Raw genomic sequence first — 17,474 nt, 5'->3', positions numbered from 1 at the left:
TCTGATGACCAAGAACCAGATCTCTAGATATCTGTTTTTTAAAGAAAGAGAGGGAATTTTTTTAATATTTATTTTTTAGTTCTCGGCGGACACAACATCTTTGTTTGTATGTGGTGCTGAGGATCGAACCCGGGCCGCATGCATGCCAGGCGAGCCCTCTACCTCTTGAGCCACATCCCCAGCCCTCCCTAGATATCTTGACATTCAGATACCCTCCAGGATTTAGCCCTGCCTGTAGGGGAAGTGAGAGAAGACCTGAAACTGACAAAGAAAACCCTGAAACAACTGAGGATTGCCTAATGTGGCAGAGATCATTTGCACCCACCAGCAGAAATGGGACACACAAGAAAAAGTTCTTCATGTGTCATAAAATTGAACACATCAGTTACTCACATGAGTTTAAGGCCTGAGATTTTGCATCCATCTACAATTTGCCCTCAACATGAAGAGTTGTGAGGGACTTATACTCAAATCATCATGGAATTCCAACAGATGAAGCTAATCTTTCTGCTTACAACTTTTTATGAGAATTGGAAGAAGCATTCATGGGCTTACACTTTTGCTCCCAGTGAAAATGTTTGTTATTTGTGGTTGCTAAAGAGGCAAACAAACTCCCCCACTGACTACCACTCCCAAGTCCTTACCAGACAACAAGTGGGTTTAAGTCCTCCTTAACACAAATGGAAGTTCTTCATTGGACTCACCTGTTTCTGTGGACAGTCTCGTTCGAGTACTTCTTTTCTCAAAAATCATGCCTAAGGACTTCCCTTGCAATAAAGGCAAATACTGAAAATCAAGGACAAAATACAATTAAAATGCAAAATATATTTCCTATCCAACATGGAGGATTATGTTTCAAAACTTATTGTTTACACTACTAGAAATATAGAATAATTAATCACCACTTCCAAATAAATATTCACAGTATTGTTTAAAAAGTGAATTTAAAGCAGTTTTATTTTTTTCCTTTTCAATACAAATGGGGAAAGGGAATAGTTACTCTCACAGCTTATTGACATGTAATTAGGAAAGCAATATTAATTATTATGGGTTCAACCTGGGCATTTGTTCCAAAGTATAATGATATTTCATATTGGAACCATTGTCATACTTAACCCTGTTGAAATCTCCATTCAATTGTTAATGACCTTGAAAATATTTGGTTCTGTGGTGTTTTCTCAGTTGGGAATAAGCTACTAGATCACTAAGCACTAAGACTCCTACTTAGGTCAGTAGTGAAAGCCTCAGATTTTCAGCTAGACGCTCATCTCACATTCTCATGGGAATACAAAGGCTTTGTTTCTGGAAGTCATTTGAAAACAATCTGGAGAGTTTGGGTGTGGGGTGGAGCTCTTCCTCCTTCCTCTCCTGTTGATGGATTTCCTGATAGGATAAGTTCTAAAACAAATAGATTTCTGCCAGCTAACCTTCCTCATGTACAGACTGTGAAGAACAAAGGCCTGGGATCTAGGGACACCTTTTCTCTTCATTTCAAGGGTTCCATAGATACACCAACCCACAGCAGCTGGAGTCACACCTGTCCCCTGTTTGCACATTGAAGCTTGGAGAGCTAGCCAACTAGATAAGAAAATCAAGGTTGTGTCGAACTTTATCAACCTGAAACAAGCTCTTTAGAAAGCTTTTGAACAAGCTTGGAATACAAAAATGCTTTCACAATTAAGCAGCCTAAATGAAGCCATTGCATTAATTAACTGTTTCAAACATAAATTGCTCAAAATGCAGAATAATGCTTATAGCTAAGCACCATATCCCATCTCTTTCCCTACTTGGCTACCATTTAATTGTTTCTTTGCTAATCTAATGCTTTTTAAACACCATCACATTGTTGAGAATTTTAAAATATTATCCTAACGATCTTACATCTGATATGCATCTAGAACTGGAATTTATTGCCAGAAAAAAAATAAACCATCCTTATTTTTAACTTGATAGAAAATATACAGAAAAAAGGTGTAAAAATAAAATCTTTCCAGACAAATGGTTCCTTAGGTTCTGATCCAGTTAATAATGAATTTCAGCATTCCACATGAAAGAATTGCAATGACTTGTCATAGAATAACTGATTTTTATGCTTTTTATATGCCTGTACACTCAGTGATAATCAATTACCTTGACTGTGAGGTTTCATTACTTAGCTACTGTTAAGGAATTTTAATGTATTTTATTTTCCCTCTTTCTTTGGGAAGATTGCCTTTGAAAAGGCTGATTACATTAATGGAATGTAAAAAGCAAATGTTACGTACTTCTCCTTTCTGTTTTATTCTGAATTTCAGATCTGCTGATAGCCACAGCATGTACTTGATTTCTTCTCCTGTAAAGTCCTTTAGAGTCAGAAGGTCACGACCCTTTAGCCGTATTTCATTTTGTAGCGGTTGTCCACACCTATAAAAGAAGAAAAAGAGAGAAAAGTTGACTTAAGAAAAAAAAAACATGTTGTACAGTGGTCTGTTTTTCTATTCTTCAAACAAAATATGACAATGCTCATTGTAGTCTGGTGTGTGCCTACAAAGTGGTAGTGTTTTGAAACTGATATGGCCATGATTTATATTTTAGATATCCAGTACTTTGGATGGTTGAAAGAAAAGTACTTTGAATGGTTGAAAGAAAAGAAGAATTTGAGGAAAGAAATTGGATTCTGATTTATTTTAGTCAGCTTTTTTTTTGCTGCTGTGACTAAAGGACCTGACAAGGACAATTTTAGAGGAGGAAAGTTTATTTGGGGGCTCATGGTTTCAGACGTCTCAGTCCATAGATAGCCAGCTCTATTCCTCCAGGCTCAAGGTGAGGCAGAACATCATGGCAGAAGAGTGTGGCAAAGGGAAACAGCTCACGTGATGATCAGAAAGTAGAGAGACTCCACTGCCCAGATACAAAATATATGCCCCAAAAGCATACCCCCAATGCTCAACTCCTCCAGCCACACCCTACCTACTTTCAGTTACCACTCAGTTAATCCCATCAGGTATTAATTCACTGATTTGTGTTAAGACTCTTATAACACAATCATTTCTCTTCTAGACCTTCTTGCATTGTCTTACACATAAGCTTTTTGGGGACACCTCATATCCAAACCAAAACATGATTCACTTGAAATAGCCCATACGAGTAACTTTGACCCTTACTAGTCATGGAATTTCTGGCAAGTTTCTTAACTTCTCTCTGTACCTAAAGTTCTCACTGACAAAATGAGTATAATAATCTTACAGGGTTATTGCAAAGATGAAATCATTTAATACATATAAAACAGATAGTGTCTGGCATATAATATGCATTTTATACATTTTAGCTATCTATTATCATTAAAATCATTAGACTGTATAAGCAGAATTTGTAATGCACTGTAGAATACCATTTCACACTCCCTCTACAACTCCCTTTCGAATGTGTTCTTGAAGACTTGTTCTTTTGGCTCTGAGTTTTGTTTTTTGTTCCTGAATGAAAATACAATGGACCCTGTAGCTTTTCTTGTAACTTTCAGAAACAAGAAGACTTCTGCTTGTTATATTAACCCAAAGAGTTAATAACAGTAAAATAACATGTAATAATATAATAACAGTAATGATTTTTTAAAAAATGCTTAAGAACTTTACTACAAGTTGACACCTTTATCTTCTAACTCATGCTTGATACAAACGGGCGTTCTCTATGGGGGAAGAAGGGCTATGAGCTATTTCCTCTGTGTCCTTGCCATCCATTTCTCAAAGTGAAGCCAAGGGAAGGTGAGAAGTTAAGAGCCAATAGAAAGTCCAGTTCTGTTCTGAGCTTATGTTCTGGCTATCTAGTGTTGGTTTAGGGGTTTGAGGCTGATTCTGTCTTGCAGGTTGCTCTGGAGGGTCCTTTGGAGAGTTCTATCATCACCAGGAATCTCTCACACCAGTTGTTGATGCAGACAATTACATTATTACATTTCCTCTGTCATTGAAGAGATACACCAACCTTTTTGTTTCTAAGATTTTTTCCACTTCTCCAGGAGATCTCTTGGTCCTAATCTGAAACAATATGATGGTAGTTTTTTTTTTGCCACACCATATTGGTTCATGTGAAGTTTTCCATATCTTCCATATTCATTGCTCTGACAAGAGTCAGGTCCATCTCAGAATAGATGCCTCTCTTGTTTTGTCATCAAAACAGCTAATTAGCCAGTACTTCTTACTTTAGTTTCTCAGTCCTAGTACTGACATCTGTTTGCAGGGCCCCAAAACTCTCCTAGTGAGGATATTAGTCCCATTGGAACCACTTTCCCTATGCTTAAACTGAAGAAAGAGTACCCACTTGATGGGAGGGCACATCATAAACAAAGGTAACACTTTCTAAAAATCCTCCTTTTATCCCCTCTCTTTGTTTTGTTTTTAATGATTTTCTTTTCTTTTTTTTAAAAAAAGTTTTGTTTCATTTTATTTGAAAAATAATAATTGTATATATTTATGGGTATGATGTGATGTTCAAGTACATGTATACATTACATAATAACTAAGGTCATAATAAATAATGTCCTTAATTTCTGAACTACATACCCTTGCATTTAAAAAAATTATGAGCATGGGTTCATAGTTTATGCTTACTTATTTATAATATATATGCTATTATACTAATAGATAATCCATGTAGCAAAACCTAAACAAAAATATTGAGACTAAGAAGAGCAAAATATCTTAAAAACTAGTTTTTATATATACAAAAACATTCTGATGGCTAAAGAAGTTTTTATAACAGGACTTCATTTGCTTCCTTCTACTGGAACCCTAGCAAAAAGCATATTTAAGTGTACATAATTTCTCAATCATAGTACTTCAACAGCTTTGGAAGCATGGCATTTTGGTAGGAAATTTGAATTTATGTGAGATTTTAAGTTATATGTTTGGCTCTGGTAATATTAATTAGTGATAATTTTAAGCAACACTTGTAATATAGCAATACTGACCCTGTTGAGAAGTAGACCCATTGACAGATATTCATGCATTTTCAAGGTCACCTGGAGGCTTTGGAGGATCTGTAAAACCTCTTTTACATATCTGGCCTGGAATGGAGGCACAGTAGCTTAATCTTTAATAATTCACATTTAGGGCAGTTTTGAAAATATTTTTTTTAATTGTGAAATAAGATCAAAGCAACATATAATTGTAGAAGATATACTCTCTTGAGTCTTTTTTTACATAAACAAGTTTCTATTCCATAGCTTAAGACTTCCTTAAACATTATTTTAAATGCTTTTCTGGAAAACCCTACTTCTATGTTTCAGGAATTTGGGGAGCATCACCATAGCTGTAGAACTCACCTCACCAACAACAGGAAAAACAACTACAGTTCTAATTTCAAGGCCTTAGTTTTTCCCTAGAACTCAAGCTCAGACTTCTAGTTACTTTGGAGCTCATGAAAACTGAATATAAGGAATTCAATATTCTCTGCCACTCTCATCTTCTTTAGGATTTTGTTATATACTTTCCTTCTCAATTATCACAGGATTCCAAGTTTCATTTAAAATAATATCATAGATTTTAAAATTATGTTGTTCTTGTTGAGCCTCAGAGAAATCCAAGTAGAAATAAAAAGGAAAAGGTAAAATTTCAAGGATCTAAACTTTTCTCCCCACTTTTCATGAAAGGATACAGAAAAAGGGAGAACCAACTTTACCACTTCAGAATCTCCAACTTCCAGTTCTTATTACCCTTCCCCTGCTAGAAAATAAAAGACAGATTGAAGGAGATATAAAATCTCTGTGGCTTTTTTATATTTCTTCTTACACACTTTGAGAAGTTTCTGGGTTGGAGGTGGGGTTAAGCTTGTGTTTAGGGTTCAGATTTATATTCTGCTGTTGGGATTATATTTGAGATGGAACCATTTCTGTGTCCACTGACAGAAGGCATATAAGTACAAATGTAGAAAGAACAAACATCCTGATTGAATCTTTCAGTTTTGCCAAATTTGATATTCAAATTTATATAGAACAGAAATTGTATTTTAAATACTTCTCCTGGGTGTATATGTGATCAGAAGAATCTCTCTTCCATGATAATGGCTTCCTATGATGTTCCTCTCACTCTTGTTGCCCTGAGATTGCACCAGGAATAAACAGGTAACAGATAAGCTCACTCCACCAAAGCTTCCTTGTGTCCTTTTTTGGTTTTGTTTGTTTGTTTTTCAGTAAGAACATTTAACATGAAGTCTGGTATTCTAACAAATTTTGTAGTGTACAATACCATATTGCTAACTATAGACACTAAGTTGTACAACAGATCTTTAGAATTTTCTCATTTTGCATAACTGCAACCTTATATATCCGTTGAACACTCCCCATACCTATCACTCCCCAGATCCTGACAACCACTATTGTATCACCTGATTCTATGAGTTTGACTATTTTAGAGACATCATATGAGTGAAATCATGGAATATTTGTCTTTGTGACTGGCTCATTTCACTAAGCATAATGTCTTCCAAAGCTTGCTTTAAAAAAGAAAAACAGGTAGGCTTGGCTTTGCATAGTAGTGTGAGACTATAAATAACCATTAAATCTTAAACTGTGCAAAGCAACCTTAATAGTGGGGAAAATCATGATCATTCTATGACCTTTTTTTGGATACTGGGTATTGATCTCAGAGGCTCTTTACCACCCCAGCCCTTTGTAATTTTTTGAGACAGGGCCTCACTAAGTTGCTGAGGCTAGCCTTGAACTTGCAATTCTTTTGCTCAGCCTCCTGAGTCTCTGGGATTACATGCCTGTACTACTGTGCCTAGCTTCATTCCATGACTTTAAAATTTTTTGTTAAAGCATAGAAAACTCTTTTATGGCCCATTCAAATGTGTAGGGAAGTGATAAAAAGTAAAACTGAAGTATATTTGCTACACCACAATTTTAAAAGAAACACTGAGAATTATAGTAGTTATTTTTTGCAAAAAATTTCTTGTCAGAGGTAGTTTGCAAAGTGCTTGCCTCCTAATCATATAACTTACCATATAGAGCAAGCATCTTTTCTGTGCTTTGGTGAATTATCATATTCCATTCCCAGTTTGAACTAACTTCCAACATTTTATCCTTTGCACTTTCAGTGTTTAATAACATCTCTTAGAATTCCTTTAATGTCAAGTGTTTTGTCACTTCCTCTAAGACATCTTTTTTGAAGAAGAAGCAGCAGAAGAAAATCACTTTATTCTTATTAATCCACAAAGAATAACATCCTCTGGGACATCTCTATCCTTTTCATCACAACCGTTTTCAGCATTTACATCAATAGCCTTGCCTTCACTAAATTCCTCTGGCTGTGTATCTAGTGCTTTTCAAACAGAGGCAGTGTTGACAATGTCTCAATCAGCTTTTTCTTCCATAATTCTATCTACATTCAATTCAAATTTAACTTGCAGTGCTATCACATTTTATTTCTCTATTGAACTTTCTTGTCAGCTGGCAATTCCCTCTTTTGATTATCCATTTCCATAAAACATCCATGGGTTTATCACTAGGAGAAAAGGAGGCTGCACAACTACACTCTTTGCTGTCTGTATGTGAACTGAGTAACAGATGGGCAATGACCAATTACCAACAGACTTGAAAGAAGTGATGTGATTGGTCACTGATCATGATACATATCTGTTATTTGCATACTGATTTGTGGACTGAAGAGCTAGCAATATAGATTTCACTTTATAGAATTACTGACAATTTATGGTAATGAAAATTTGAACTGTAGGGCATCTAGGTTGGCTTCACAGTTTAGCTATTGTGAATTTTGCTGCTATAAACATTGATGTGGCTGTGTCCATGTAGTGCTGTTTTTAAGTCCTTTGGGTATAGACCGAGGAGAGGATATCTGGGTCAAATGGTGATTCTATTCCCAGATTTCCAAGGAATCTTCATATTGCTTTCCATATTGGCTGCACCAATTTGCAGTCCTACCAACAATGTATGAGTGTACCTTTCCCCCCACATCCTCTCCAACACTTATTGTTGTTTGTCTTCATAATGGCTGCCATTCTGACTGGAGTGAGATGATATCTTAGAGTGGTTTTGATTTGCATTTCTCTGATTGCTAGAGATGCTGAGCATTTTTTCATATATTTGTTGGTTGATTGTGTATCCTCTTCTGAGAAGTGTCTGTTCAGGTCCTTGGCCCATTGTGATTGGGTTATTTGTGTTTTTGGTGCTTAGTTTTTTGAGTTCTTTATATACACTAGAGATTAAGGCTCTATCTGATGTGTGAGGGGTAAAAATTTGCTCCCAGGATGTAGGCTCTCTCTTCACCTCAAAGATTGTTTCTTTTGCTGAGAAGAAACTTTTTAGTTTGGTTCCACCCAATTTATTGATTCTTGGTTTTAATTCTTGTGCTATAGGTGTCTTATTAAGAAAGTTGGGGCCTAATCCCACATGATGAAGATTAGGGCCTATTTTTTCTTATATTAGATGCAGCGTTATGGATTTTTTTAAAAAGTGGCATATATATACACAATGAAATTTTACTCAGCAATAAAAGAAAATAAAATCATGGCATTTGCAGGTAAATAGATGACGTTGGAGAAGATAATGCTAAGTGAAGTTAGCCAATCCCAAAAAAACAAATGCCGAATGTTTTATCTGAAATAAGGAGGCTGACTCATACTGGGGTAGGGAGGGGGAGCATGAGAGGAATAGATGAATTCTAGATAGGGAAGAGGGGTGGGAGGGAAAGGGAGGGGGCAGGGGACTAGCAAGAATGGTGGAATGTGATGGGCATCATTATCCAAAGTACATGTATGAAGACACGAATTGGGTGTCAACATACTTTATATGCAGAGATATAAAATATTGTGGTATATATGTGTAATAAGAATTGTAATGCATTCTGCTATCATTTTTAAAATCAATTTTTAAAAAAGAAAAAAACAAATAAAAATGGAAAAAAAATTTAAACTGTATTTTTGGGATACTAGTGCTATTAACTAAACTGTGGTGGTTAAAATTCATGCATATTAGAACCATGAAAGAGAAAGGCGGCCTTTACTCCAAATGCTTTCTCAACACAGGACACTTTGATATGTCATTTCTTCTGTCTAGAACACTCTCCCCTCAGCTCCAAGGCTGACTCCTTCCCTTTGGGCTAGGAGTTTAAATACCATCTCCTATGAGATTCCTTTCCTAATAGTGCTAAGTGTTCTTAATTTTACCTTCAATTTGTTCACAACATTTGCCATGGTTTTTAATATATATTCATATGTCTGTCTGTTGCTTACTTTTAAACTTCTTATTGGATTATATGATCCATGATGTCGGGGACTTTGCCTGTTTTATTCACTAATATATACCCAGTATTTATTACAGTACTTGAGATAGAGTAGGCACTCAATAAATAATTCAAGTAAATGAATGAAAAAATGATAGTAGGTCTCTGGAACCACCAAATTCAGTAGATTTCTGGGAATAAATTCAGAGAGATTTACCATGATGGATTTTCAATATCCTAACGAAATTCTGATCCAAGAAAAGACACCAAGAACCTTCAAAACAAGTGGAGCAAGAGCAAGTATAGGCTGTCTACCAGGCTAAACACAGGTTTAAGAGTCATGGAGGGCCAGGTACAGTGGCACACGCCTATAATCCCAGTGGCTGGGGAGGCTGAGGTAGGAGGATCTCAAGTTCAGAGCCAGCCTCAAGCAATTTAGCAAGGTCCTAAGCAACTTAGCAAGACCCTGTCTCAAAAGTAAAAAAAAAAAATAAAAATGGCTGGGGTGTGTGGCTCAGTGGTTGAGAACTCCTGGGTTCAATTCCTGGTACCAATAAGAGAGTCATGGAGGACAACTGTTTGTGGCCTAGAGTGTTGCTAAAGCTGAAAGGCTCTAGAGCCCAACTAGTCTGATATAGTAGTTTCCTACTGGGAACAAGGGTTGGACATATATTCATGAAACAAGAGCATTATAACCTTGTATCTTAAGAACATTTATTTGAATAAAGTGCTCAAACCCGAAAAACTGGTGAGAAGACCAAGTAGGACCAGCATTTGCCCACAGCATGGTGAGGGTTGAATGTGAAGTACAGTGATAGTGATGGACAAACCCCTTTTGGATAGAATAAATCCTTAGGGTTCTTGGGAACAAAAATGGTAGAGAGATGGATACTGTACATTTTGTCACACCAGTATGTGAGGACTTGAGTGATTAACTAGAAAACTTTTAAAAAACTGTAGCTCTACTGATGAAGGGGGCCATGCTGTTTATATGGTTGAAAAGTCATTAGAGTAGTCACCACCTCCCTCCATTCTATCCAAGAGGTGGGGCAGGAAATGTTAGCTTGGGAAAGAGTTGTTTTTCAGAGATATCAAGAACTAACCAGGAAAATTTATCACTGGAAGGAAAGCAAACACAATGGTCCAACTTTAAATTCCTATCCTGTTTATTATCTCCTCAAAGACCTCCCTTTGGCTCCAAAATGAAGCTGCCACTCCTCTTTGCAAAGTTAATAAAAATTAGAGAATTAGAGCTCTACAATTGGAGCACATAGAAATGCCTCTAATACAGGCTTCTTTTTATCTGGACTGTATCAAGAATTTTCTTGCTTTTTGATGATAAATGCACACTTGAATTAGTCACAGCTGCTGGCATAAGGTCATTAAGTTCCTAAAGAGACTCCATGCCTCAATTAGAGACAGCCTGCTTTGGCTCACAAGCTCCAGAACCAAGGCTCAAATCACTATGTTATCCTTCCATCAAAGGCTTGGTCTTCTTATATCAGAGTGTATAAGAAGTAAGCCAGAAAGAAATAAGCAATTGCCTTGCTAAACCAGAACTACAGCACATTATCATTCTTTAGCTCACATATAATAAGGAGGAGACAACTTTTGGGAAAACAATGGGAGCCACTTACAGATTTTCCATCAAAACTGTCAAGGTGATGGATATGCTAATTACCCTGAGTTGATCACTATCCAATATATACATGAATCAAAATATCACATTGTACCTCATAAATGTGTACTAATATTATGTGTCAATCAAAAAACAAAATAAAATAAAGATTTTTTAAAATGTCATTTGCAGCCTGGCTAGAGCCAGAGCCTTTGAAAAAAAGGCACGACTCATTCTTTATATTAATTTTACCCCTTGAAAAAGTAATTACAGAGATTTCTTAACCTCAAATCACTGAATGCTAAGAAGCTAAGCCAAGGTAATAATAGATTCTTGAATTAGCTTTACCCAAATATCGTCCTAGTTAGAAAATGGAAGAGAATTTGCTACTAGCAAAATGAAGCCTTTCATTGCTACAGTCTGCATTTCCAAATCTGGTAAATTGGGGGATGGGAGAGACTTGGAGGGGTTCTCTGGTATAACTGTATTTTGTTGGAAAAGAAAGTGTCTGATTTGAGTAAAATATGGTCAGTCAGAAACTGACTTTGCCAGAATAGAAAAAACTTCAGTGTCAAATGATATTGTGAACTCCCTTGAGAATCTGAGATAAAGACTTTAGCTTCTGGAGTCATAAGAGAGGGCCAAAAGGCCTGAAGGCTGAAATTGATATTTTCTTAACCTTTCATTAATGCAAGAGTTAAGGCATATTTTCTTGTTTTTTTACTTTTTTGAGTTATTCTGGTCATACCTAAAAAAAGAGGGGCAAGAGTAGATTGGCCAACCTGATCAATTTGGAGGGACCAAAGTTAGCATATTGAAAAGAACTGTGGCTTTAAATAGTTGAGTATGACCTACTACGGCCCAGTTGCAGGAATCAACTATGACCTTGGGAAGGTCATCGGCCATCTCTGGTCTCAATTGCCCATTTGAAAAAACTGAGAAAATGAACTAAATTAGTGCTTCTCCATGTCTTTGTCTTCCACAATACTCATGATGTTTATAAACACAATATTTCTCAATTTTCAGTTCTCTTTAATCTCATCCCTTTCTCTCATTCTCAAAAAGGTATATTAGAAAGTAAGCAAGGGAAAGAAACTTTATTTTCATAATACTTTTGAAATGATTCCGTGGATATATGTATATATAAAAAGATACAAATATTTTCTAAAATTATTAATTTTATTTTTAACAGCTATAATCATTTTTAAGCAGAATTCACTTGAAATCTTCCCTACTCATGGAAAGAGTATGTCCATATGAAGTGTAAATTATTAATAACTGAGTGAAAGGGTGTTTCTAAAATATCTTCGATTGTTAATATTCTAAATTTGTGGAAATTCTCTGAGACTTGGAGATCAGATGAGGGCTTACTTTAGGTAGATTTATTATGAAAGGGCTGGAAACCTGAACCTGCTTAAAAATACATGGCTTTTTTTCTTAGTTAAATTGCTAAAAACAACAAACTAGGAAACAATTCGGCTGTTGGCCAAAGGAAACATCATGTCTCTATTTTGGTCCTAGTATCATGTCTTACAGGGTTTTCTGAAATCAAGTTAAGATGTATGTTTTTTTCAAAAGGCATTCATTTTAGTTTTGACATAAAATGTGAATAATCAAAGAGCACTGTTTTCTCTCCTCTATACAAGAGCATGGAAGGTCTGTAATTGCTTCATCTGTGTGTCCACGTGTGTACAGATGGGCATGTGTGTGGGATGAAGGGAACATAATGAGTTATGTGAGTCCTTATAGAGGTCTGGAATGAAATAGCTGAAAACCAGTCACCTCCAGCTCCAATCCATAACCTCTACAGAATTGGTGGCTTAGCACAATATTCTTTGAAGAAATTTCTATTTGTGAGATGAAATTGAACTGCGCTTACAAATTGGTCTTCTCTGATAAAGAAAGAGATTTTTAGTGGTTTCTTTAAAAGCTCTAAGTGGTTTCCCTAATAGGCAACAAATCATAGGACACTATTATCCAAACACAGCCAGGCTCCAGAGCCTTGTTTGTGAGATGGAAAGCCTGTGGATTGGGTGTTTTCAGCAGTCTTGGTGTCTGATCTTATTGATTTTGTAAAAAGGAAAAATTAATTGACTAAAAATGATTGATCCAGGGGCCTGTGTAGATGGTTATAGTCTCACTTCAGCTGTTATTTTATCTTGTCCATGGCAAAATGGCTCCTTGCTTCAAAACTGTGCGATTCCTTTTTTGTGGCACTGCCAAACCCTAACCACCTATTTCCCATTACTCTCTAGTGGTAAACTCACATGGTATGTTGCATAACAAGGATCTTCCACTTTCTCCAAGAGATGGGAAAAAAAAAACACAAAGAACCCAAATCTTGGTGGAAGGCTGAAAATCAAAATAGAAATATAACACAAAGTTGCCCAGGAGCTTTTCTCTCTCATTGAGGGGAGTTTTTTTTTTTTTTTTTTTTTTTTTTAATGAAAGGTTGTAGGTCTTATTAAAGATCAGCAATTCTGAATTCATCTAGTTGGCAGGTAGTATGGCTAAACAAAATAGTAGGAAAGGAAAATGGTTTTTCTCCTGTGCCACATGAGAACACCGTATTGAAACCATTTCAAGGATAACTTATTTTTTCAATGGAGACACACTATTGGATTTCTCACAACCTAGGTGGCTTGAGGCTTTCTTATTTTCAAACAGCAAGTATAGATTTGGCTTGCTTTAGCCATATTTTGCCCTTGTCTCCTTCACTGTGAAAGATAGCTAGCCAGGATTTTCAGAAATGTAGTCTAGCTAATTGGATATAGAGAAGAGAATATTAGTGCATATCCAAAAAAGGCCCAGTTATTTGGAAGAAGTTCTACCTGCCAAATTTAATCTGCAAGGATAGTTTAAAAAAATCAAACAACTGTAATTTTCCAAGAAGAGTACAAGTATCAAGTTTTGGTTATCCATTCATTAGAGTATTTTCATCTCAATGATTTTTTTCTTTGTTAAAAACTATGGAATAAGGGCTGGAGTTGTAGCTCAGTGGTAGAGCACTTCCGTAACATGTGTGAGGCACCGGGTTCGATCCTCAGCACCACATAAAAATAAATAAAATAAATAAAGGTTCATCAACAACTAAACATTGTTTAAATTTTTTTTTTAAAATATGGAATAAAATTCCATCACATTTTTATCTGATATAACTCACTGGAATAAGATAATAAAGGAACAATGGATATTGATCTGTTACTTTATAGGTCTCACACACTGTCTCATTGATTATCACTAGATTGTGACTTCATGTGGCTGGAATGAAGTATCTTTTTTTAATGTATTCTTTTAGTTGTAGATGGACACAATTACTTTATTTTGTTTATTTATTTTTGTGTGGTGTTGAGAATCAAACCCAGTGCCTCACACATGCAAGGCAGGCCCTCTACCACTGAGCTACAATCCCAGCCCCGGCATGAAATATCTTATTACCTTATTTACTACTATGTATCCAACATCTTGCATAGGGCATGGCATGAAATGGTGCTCAATTAATGTTTGTAGGCTTAATGATTGAACTACCTTGTAATGTAGGCAGAGCCAAGTATTATCCTTTTCCCATTTTGTAGAGGAAGCAACATTACAGATTAGGTTAATGACTTATTTAAGGTCATATAGCTAGTTAGTTCCAGCCCCAGAACTTAGTTCTTTAGGCTCTTAAATCCGAGTTTTTCTCCAGATTCTTGGATTATATGGCCTAACTCTGGCATTAGTTGGTAAACCCCATAATCTCTGTGGGTTTCATTGATCTTCTCTATAAAATAAGAGAAGGCATTATTTCATAGCTATGAAGTCTCACCTAAGTCTAATACTATGGGCTTAATTTACATCATTAGTCACTATGCCATTTTGACTTCCAAGAGTCTTACATTCACCAAAGAAATGGTGCTAGCCAGGCGTAGTAGCAGATGCCTGTAATCCCAGCAATTTGGGAGGATGGAACAGGAGGATGCCAAGTCAAGGTCAGCCTCAGAAATGTAGCAAGACCCTAAGCAACTTAGAGAGACCTTTCTCAAAATTAAATAATTAGAAGGGGCTGGGGGTGTAGCTAAGTAGCAGAGTGCCCCTGGGTTCAATCCCCAATACCAAAAAGAAAAATAAGGCTGAGGAGAGGAGGAGGAGGAGGGGAAGGAGAAGAAGAAGAAGGAGGAGAAGGAGAAGGAGAAGGAGAGCTAACAGTGGAGTACAGAGAACCTAGAGCTGTCAGGTGATCCAGAGAAGTGAGGCCCAGGGCCACTGTCAGATTAGGTCCACTTCCTAATAGTAGGAGAAAACTTCACACCAGAACCTTCTTCCTTTAGGAAGTCACGAGAGGTTCTTTTGAGGTTGGTTTAGAGTGTAAAGAGGCTCTGAGGAAATTCTGATTGTCAACAGGCAATTATATTCTAGAAACTTCCTGGCACTCGTGTCTGTACTTCATGGCCTTGCTTACCCAGCTAACTCATTTTCCTGCTCTCTCTTCCCTCTTCCCCACTGCCACCCTCCATGTCACCTTCAACCACATGCTCAATGACTGCAAGCAGGATGTAAGCTTTTATCATGAATTCATTGTAGGCAACCTCCTTTGCACATGCCACCAACAATTTCAGAGATGAATTTCAAATTTGGATTTTATAAACAATTAAAAAAACAGTTATCCTCATTACATATAAGGGTCCTTTACTGTAGCTTTGTAAATATTTTCCGGGTTGCTATTTGTAGTCTGTTTTTAAAAAGAACTGATTAGTCCCAACACCCTAGAGTGATATATTATTTTCCAGAAAACCCAAATACAAGTTGAAGGCCCTGCGTAAATTAGTTCCTCTCATTTCCTTCAGCCAGTTGCTTGTTTAAAATGTACACAAATGGAAGATGTCAAGAATATTTAGTCTGTTATACCTGCTGCCGGTAGCTTCCCCGAACCCGGTGCACAATGAAATCTGATTACAGAAAGACTGAGAAATGAAAGCTTCACTGGAATTAGAGACAGCTGTCTCACATAAGCTAGACCATGATGTTACACTCTGCAGAAAGAGATCTTTTGCAACTGCACTCCTCTGCAGAATGCAATTTCATTTATCACTATGGTTCCTAAATCAGACCCAAATCTCTGTCACTTACCGAAAATTTCGTACCACAAAATTGTGACCATTTCTAAGAGATGCATTGTTGAACAGGATCCTCAAATTAAACAGCATCTTCTTTTGATGTGTAAAGAATAACTCTATGCTCTTGACAACTCCACAGCAAGTCAGCCAGTGGGAGCCACCTCAAAGCTGTGAATGCTTTCAATTGCAGAGAGGGGGCAAAGGTTGAATCACCCTTCAACCACCTTATCCGTTTGTTCTGGTTAGAGATACAACAGGGCAGGGTGCAAGAGCATTTGAACTTTAAGCCTAATTCCACTGCTGTGTATTTTTTGAAAAAAAAAAATCCTGACTCTTTTAGTGTCCAACCTCCTATTTCTCATAATGTATTTATACTGTCAGATGCTTGTATAAAATCAGTTGACAAGTACCCATTGAGCATATAATGTATGCAAGGGACTGTGGTGCTGGCTGCTGTGAAGGTACATAGAAATAACTCATTCAGAAAATGTGAACTGGCAGTGCAGAACCCCAGATGTAGATGTGACAGCCTTGAGTATTTCCACTTTCCTACCTCTCTGTCCCAGGCTTTCCACAAAAGCAAACAGAAAGAAGTGGCTTGGAAGGTGTGTGTGTGTGTGTGTGTGTGTGTGTGTGTGTGTGTGTGTGTGATGAGAGAGAGAGAGAGAGAGAGAGAGAGAGAGAGAGAGAGAGAGGAATCTAGAGATAGGAAAGAGGTATGATAAAAAGATCTGTCTTGGAGCTTCCCTTGTTCCTTGCACATAGTGGGTTTTCAATAAATAAATAACTGCTTATTAGTTCTAGCAGGATATGACCATCAGTAGAAGTGAGGAGGGAGTATTATATTGTCCTCCCTCCCCACCAGCAGTCTCTCCAGATCACCAAGGGACCATCCACAGCTTCACATTCATTCATTTATCCATAGATATAAATCAAATGTTTCCAAAGTCTATTGTGTCTTAGACAGTGGGCTAGACTAGAATTTCGGAAAAGGAAATGATCTGACCTTTGCTAAGTTTACATTTCAATAAAGATGATAATATTTGTAAATAAACATCCATAATACAATCCCACAGGAGCGGTCCAGATAAATTTGTCTTGCATCACAGGGAAGGGGGAATGTTCCAAGATAGGAAGGGTGGAAGGCTAGGAAGAAGGGAAAGGGGTGGGTGCCACCTCTTCTGGCCAATTTATATGACTTACCCAACCTAGGAAAGCACTTTCTAGAAGTCTGAACAATACAAAAATGAGTGTGATTTTAAAACCAACTATGGCCACTTCAGGGACAAGGATAGTTGTGATGCCATAATTGATGTTAGCAGGGGAATAAATCTTGACACTATTCCCTTCTACTCATGGAGAATGATGTGAGATAAAGAGAAAGACAAATTTCTGAACCTTTGCCAAATATTCTATTCTGGAAAAGAATATTCCAGGAAGAAGCAACTGTAAAGGCACAGAGATGAGACATTAGAAAGTAAATGTGCCAAGTAGAATAGATGGCTGCTTTGTTTGAAAAGACAGTAAAGCATCTTTAAAGAAGCAAAACGA

At 36.8% G+C, this 17,474-nt stretch overlaps 1 protein-coding gene across 1 annotated transcript in view; it reads right to left on the bottom strand.

Annotated features, from left to right (window-relative positions):
* Positions 1–16,013, bottom strand: part of Otc (ornithine transcarbamylase) — a 57,437-nt gene extending 41,424 nt beyond the window's left edge. The window contains exons 1-3 of the mRNA XM_077107281.1: positions 15,937–16,013; positions 2,265–2,403; positions 705–786 (exon numbers count right to left, since the gene is read on the bottom strand). Of these exons, the coding sequence (XP_076963396.1) occupies positions 705–786; positions 2,265–2,403; positions 15,937–16,013 (298 nt within the window). The remainder of the gene's footprint in view (positions 1–704; positions 787–2,264; positions 2,404–15,936) is intronic.
* Positions 16,014–17,474: the final 1,461 nt, after the last annotated feature.

The sequence above is a fragment of the Callospermophilus lateralis genome, chromosome X (genome assembly GCF_048772815.1).
Source record: "Callospermophilus lateralis isolate mCalLat2 chromosome X, mCalLat2.hap1, whole genome shotgun sequence".
In the NCBI taxonomy this organism is placed as follows: Eukaryota; Metazoa; Chordata; class Mammalia; order Rodentia; family Sciuridae; genus Callospermophilus; species Callospermophilus lateralis.
This window is presented reverse-complemented; position numbering and strand designations above follow the sequence as displayed.